Below are 6,000 nucleotides of genomic sequence, written 5' to 3'. Positions count from 1 at the left end.
CTCCATTTTCATCAATTTACTATTCCTTGCTTTGCAATACCAGATCCAGTCGTCTGAAATGCCAGCCAGACTTCATTCCCATTTGCTTCAAGGAATGTCCTTGAGATGCTGCAGAGGAAGCCCAAGCATGCCCTGTTTCAGTCATCTCTACACTCACGTTCGATATGTGTACACATGCTAACTTCCTTTTTTCTTCTCCTTTCCTTTGGCAGTGGCAGATCTGGTTTCTTCTGAACAACTCGCAGCCTCTGGGCAATCCGAACGTTGAATTTGGTCAGACAGATTCCATATTTTCCCTTGGATCGTACCTGCACGTGCTCTCCTCATCCCCTCCTGCGCTCCCATTCCCTCTGATAAAACTCCAGGACGTTGCTGTATTGCTATGGAGCCCAGGGATACTTTGGGCAGCTCCCGGCAAAAGGGAGGAGAGGCAGACTTTCTGCCAGCCACTGTCACCTCCGTGAAGCCTCCTCCTGCCTCCAGCTGCACAGGGGAGACGATGCTGCCCTCAGCGGGTTCGGGGAAAGGGATCGCAGTGAGCAGTGAGAGGCTGGAGCCTGAGGAAGAGGATGAGCTGGGTTCTGGAAGAGACGTGGATTCCACTTCTAATGCGGACAGTGAGAAATGGGTGGCAGGAGACGGCCTGGAGGAGCAGGAGTTTTCCATCAAGGAGGCTAACTTCACGGAGGGGAGTTTAAAGCTGAAGATCCAAACCACCAAGAGAGCTAAGAAGCCGCCAAAGAACTTGGAGAACTATATTTGCCCTCCTGAGATCAAAATCACCATCAAGCAGTCTGGGGAGCAGAAGCTTTCCAGAGCGGGGAAAAATAGCAAAACAGCTAAAGAAGAGGACAGATCACACTCCAAAAAGAAAGTAAGTCCTATTGTTTCATTTTCTATCCCTTTCTCCTGAGCACAGAGGGAGAGGATAGGATTAAACCTGCTCAAACAATTCATGTCCAAGACATAACCTTTGCAAGGCTTATAAATCCCCGCTTGGCTGAAGAGGAGGTAATAAACAGTGGGTATCTCCTGTTCTGTGGGGATGATTTTGAGCTATCCTTCAGATGAATCAATTCAGAAGGGATCAAAAGTTCAGCTGGGCCTATTCTATTTTCATGTGTAATTGAGATTTAAGATTAATCATTACATGAGTGATAAATGAAGGAGCCCACTTCTGAACTGCTTTGTGTCTAAGCACTAATGCTCAAGCCTTTTGCGGTTAAAGCTTTCAACTACATTTTTAAAATACAGGTATTTGCACAGTGAACAATTGAATCCATTCCTGTATACCGGGCAAAGGGCTCCATTATTCTTGATTACAGCATTGTGCTAGCAACACTATAGCATGCTTCAGAAAATACTTCCATTACAAGTCTCATTTTCACTTGGATGCATATCATTTTCTTGAAATATTCTTCTGGAGAGAAATTTTCGGTTCTTTCAATTCAAGTAAAAATTGATGTTTTTATTTTTTTTTTCATTTAGTCAAGGAAAGGAAGAGGGAGGGAAAAAATATTTTTTCTTTTTACGAGCTCTTTTCAGGAGCACTTTTTGTTTTGCTGTTGATTTTTCAGCAATGATGTCCCCTACACTTTAAACGAACTTTGTTTGTGTGTTTTAAGCAGCACCGGTGTGGGTTGGGATACCTGGTGACTACTCATGTTATTTTGGGTGTAGTGGTGTTTTTTGTCCTAGGCATTTGACAAAGGAGCTTTGGTTGGGTTGAGGCCTTATCGTAGTACAAATACTTCACCTCTGTCTCCTTAGTAACACGTGGGCATCATGATGAGTCCAAACAGGAACACAGATCTGATGAAAGACTCATGAGTATCTCCCAAACCTGGACAAATCCACCACATTCAAGTAGGCGTCCACTGGTTGCAGCTCAGGGCATGACTTGGCTTTCCTACTCACGCAGCTTGGCTCCCTCTCTGTGCAGAAGATCCCCACTTCTCCCATACCTTATACACTTGATGGATGCTTGAAGGGCTACTCGAAGCCTTGAGAAGGCCAGTTGCCAATGGCTCTCCTTGGAGATGTTGTCCTTGGCAGACTGACTTATATCAGAATTCCGCTAACTCTTAATCACTTTTTGAAATGTCATTTTCCATTAACTGAAGGGAAAGCACAGGGAAGTTAACACTGCTCACTCTGAAAGTACTTCTCTTAGAAGCTGAACATGAAAAAAAACAATCCCCCCTCCCCCAACTAGTTTTTTTTCTTAGAATCCAGCTAAATGGCATACTGCATGTCCATGAAAAAAATAGCTTTTTAGAACAGCAAAGTTTTGAGGCTATAAAATACTGAAAAGAGATTTTCCCACCTACTGAGAAGGGTGGACTATTGTCTTAGCACTGAGAGATGTCTTACTTCCACTTCTCTTTCCTCCCTGAATACTTGCAGAGGTCTCAGGAGAACTAGCGGTTGTGTGAGACCATGCTCATTGACAGAAAAGGTGTCACGAGCAATTCCTCAATGGCCATACAGGGAGAAAAAGACTTGCAAACCACTGGCATGGACCATGGAGAATATTACTGCTTATATATCAGAGCCTTCATTTCTGTTTATGACTTAGTCTATGGAAGGTACATTCATTCGTTCATGTGGACATCCAGAGAGGTTAAATGAATGGAGAGAGACTTTTTACAAGGGCAGGTAGTTACATGCCAAAGGGGAATGGCTTTAAGCTGAAAGAGTGTAGATTGAGATTAAACATTAGGAAGAATGTTTTATCTAAATCTGCAGGTTGCCCAGAGAAGCTGTGGTTTCCTCATCCCTGGCAGTGTTCAAGGCCAGGTCAGACAGGGCTTGGAGCAACCTGCTGTAGTGGAAGGTGTCCCTGCCCATGGCAGGCGGTTGGAACTGGATGAGCTTTAAAGTCCCTTCCAACCCAAACTAGTCTGTCATTATATGAATAAAGTTAAGTATAAGAAGTCCATGTGCAAAAAAACCCAACCCCAACAGTAACAGAAAAGCACCTTGTATTGTGGTTACACTCAGGGTGAGAATTTGATTACAGAAAGATAAGGCGTTTGAAAGAAGCAGATCATGGCCCAAATGTGCCTGCATTCAGTTTGCACTTGTGCTGTGAGGTCCGGGCTGTCTGGTCCTGTGTTCACACCCTGTGCACAGGCTGGAAGTGTTCTGGGACAGCGCTAGACTAATCTGGCCATTAAAACAAAACAAAACAAAACAAACCCCAACCCAGCAGGTGGATGCTCTGAGCAGATGGGGAGAGGGCTGCTGCACTCTCACATCCATTAGCATAACACCCAACGGCTGCTGTGCGGCAGCTGCTGGACCAGGGCTGGGGCAGAGGAGTCCCCATCAGTGATCTGGAAGACCCCAGTGCTGTAATCTCAAGGGATTTGGTGCCTGGAGACCTGCAGCCTACATGGTAAATAACTGGGATGGTAAATAACCTGCATTCCTGCAGCTGAAGGGATTTGGTACATGGCTGCCTCTTAGCTTGTGGGTTGCAGCATCTGGCTTTGGCTGTGAACATCTTATATCAAAGGGGTGATGGAAGGCAGAAGAAGGAGGCTGGAAATTAGTGTGAGAAGGGTTCCATTGCTGGCAGTGAGATTGCTTTCATGGCAGTTACAGCAATTTTGGGGAGAAAATAGTTGAGAGAAAACAGCAAATTGAAACTCAGATGGAGCTGAAGATGTCTGGTCCACCTGTGGGTTTCCCTGGAAGAGAGGAGCGTACAAATACATACTGTGTGTACTTGACTCTAGTGGTTTTGGTATTTCAGAGGTAGGCTGTTTGATTGCCTGTTGCTTTAATCAGCACAAACTCAAGAAATGCAGCTACTGGCAGCAGCAACAGGGAGCAAAGAACTAAAACTGTGGGGCAGATCTTCAGATGGCATCATGCCACTGTCCCCTGTGGATTTTTGCCAGAAGAGGTTGGCTCAGTGGACACATTTCCCTTCTGCATGGGAGCAGCCTCATTAATTGAATTTGCCACCTTGCTTATGGATGCAGAGCATATATACAGGCCCCACAGACCCATGTATAAGGATGGAGAGCTGAGCATAACCTGAGCTGCAAGTGCCATGCTTATGTCTCTAGTGGGTGGGAGCCATTGTCACTCATGGAGCCTCATGGAGCAGCACCTGAATTTATCTTTCCCCTTGAGGAGAAGCAAACTCTTATCAGGACTTGAAAAATCACTAAAGTTTGTTGCATAATAATTTCAGCCACATCTTTAGTAGTCCCCAGTGCTTTGAAATGCCACTTCAGCATTCTTGCAGGAGTTTCAATACACACAGCACAGAGGGCAAGTAATGAAAACATGGAAGCAATTTAAGTAACAGCATGTGGGTACACAAAGAGCTGGTAACGCCAGCAGTGTAAAAGAAGCCTGTGAACTGAGGATACAGCATTTATTCAGTGGCCACTTAGGAAGAAAGAAGATATGCCTATTCCTAAGCTTTCCAATGCTCTGCTAATTAGGCAATAGGGGCTAGTGCCTGATTTCTAAAGCTGTGGTTGAGGGAGTGGTGGTGATTAGAAGGGGTCTCTGTGGAGAGCCACGGTGCTCATGTGCTGAAGCCTGGGATTTTTTGCCTTTGATTCCAGCTGCTACACTATATTAAAAGACATAAACATACATTAAATACTTTCCTCATGTTGCTTTTCCGTGTGAGCAATCGCCCCGGGGATGTTATGCGATCATGAATGGGAGGGGAGGGAATCCAGGAGAGGATCTTGCTGGGTGCGGTTGCTGATGCCCTGGAGCGAGCGGGGAGGAAGGCAGGGGATGAGAGTGCATCAGTGTTGGGAATCTCTGCTCTGTCAGCTTGAATGCTTGGCCACAGCCCAGTAACTCTTGGGGTTTCTTTTAAGTCCTGACCATGCCAAGTTTCACATCAGCTTCCCCTTCTAAGAGTGAAGGTAGTTTCCTAACCCCTTTCCAGGGTCTGCTTGGTAGGTGAATTGTCGCTTGGGCTGTGTCTGTGGTCACTCGTGCAGCAACTGGAAAGTGCACAAGTGTTCTGTAAGCATTTGCTCTTATTTCAACCCTTTGGTGCCTGGGGTTGGAGTGGGCTGAACCCTCGCCACTTCTAAACCCGCAAATGGCTCCATTCCATTTAGTCTGATTGGACAGTGAGGGAAGAAAAAAGCCAGGAGACCAAAGGGTGTCCTTCTGGCACGTTGGCAAGCCCTGCTGCCACTGCTCTCCCCTCTGCAGCAGGGTTGCTCAAGTCCAGTGTCCTCAGCATCACCAAAGGTGCCTTTTTCTTTGGATAGAGAAGCATGCTGTCAGTCTGGAGGGGCATCGAAATCGTGGCACCAAAGGCAATGAAGCAATCCATCAGCATTCCCTGCCTATCATGTAGCATTTAACAAGCCCCAGATGATTAGTATGTCCCTCATTTTATTTCTTCTTTTTTGTTGTTTTTACTTTATTTTTTCCCCTCCCTGCATTTGTGTGCTCTATTTTCTTGTGTCTGCAAACACTTCAGTTTGTCACCCCTTTGTTTCTTTCCAAGCATACCCTGACAAAGTTTCTTTGGAGCTTCCATCATATGCATAATGTCCTGCTTCGGAGAATGTAAACTCTTTTTATTTTTTAATTATGATTGCACTGGGGTTTTTTGAGAGCTTGGGGTGAGTGAATAAACTTTATTGCTGAGACATAAGCAGCAAAAAGTCAATTGGAAACAAACCTTTCTTGTGTGTAGTCAGAGGGAACTCTATCCTCGGATTTTCTTGCAATGTATCTTTTTTTTTCCCCTTGAGTTCCTGTAGGTATTTGCTGTTTCTCTGCAGGAAGCGACTTTAGCACTTTTCCCCTTGAAATTCAATTTGTAGTGATCCTTTCCTCTGCCCCACACACTCAGCTTTCTCCTGTGGTTCGCCTTTCTTTGAGGACTTTCCACTTCGTATGTTTTCCCCTTTGCACCCCTCCCTCTTCCAGAAGATCATGAGGACTTCCCTCCTCTACTTCCCCCTCCTTTGCATCACTGACTGCACATTGCACTTCCCC

General features: G+C 45.5%; 1 protein-coding gene across 1 annotated transcript in view; it reads left to right on the top strand.

Annotated features, from left to right (window-relative positions):
* Nucleotides 1-382: 382 nt before the first annotated feature.
* SETBP1 (SET binding protein 1) overlaps nucleotides 383-6,000 on the top strand; it is a gene marked incomplete at both ends in the record, with an annotated part of 261,848 nt that continues 256,230 nt past the window's right edge. The window contains one exon of the mRNA XM_080637832.1: nucleotides 383-874. Within this exon, the coding sequence (XP_080493958.1) occupies nucleotides 383-874 (492 nt within the window). The remainder of the gene's footprint in view (nucleotides 875-6,000) is intronic.

This window comes from Psittacula echo (genome assembly GCF_963264785.1).
Source record: "Psittacula echo genome assembly, chromosome: Z".
NCBI classification, from domain to species: Eukaryota; Metazoa; Chordata; class Aves; order Psittaciformes; family Psittacidae; genus Psittacula; species Psittacula echo.
Note: the sequence above shows the minus strand (reverse complement) of the source record. Positions and strands in the feature narration are given on the sequence as shown.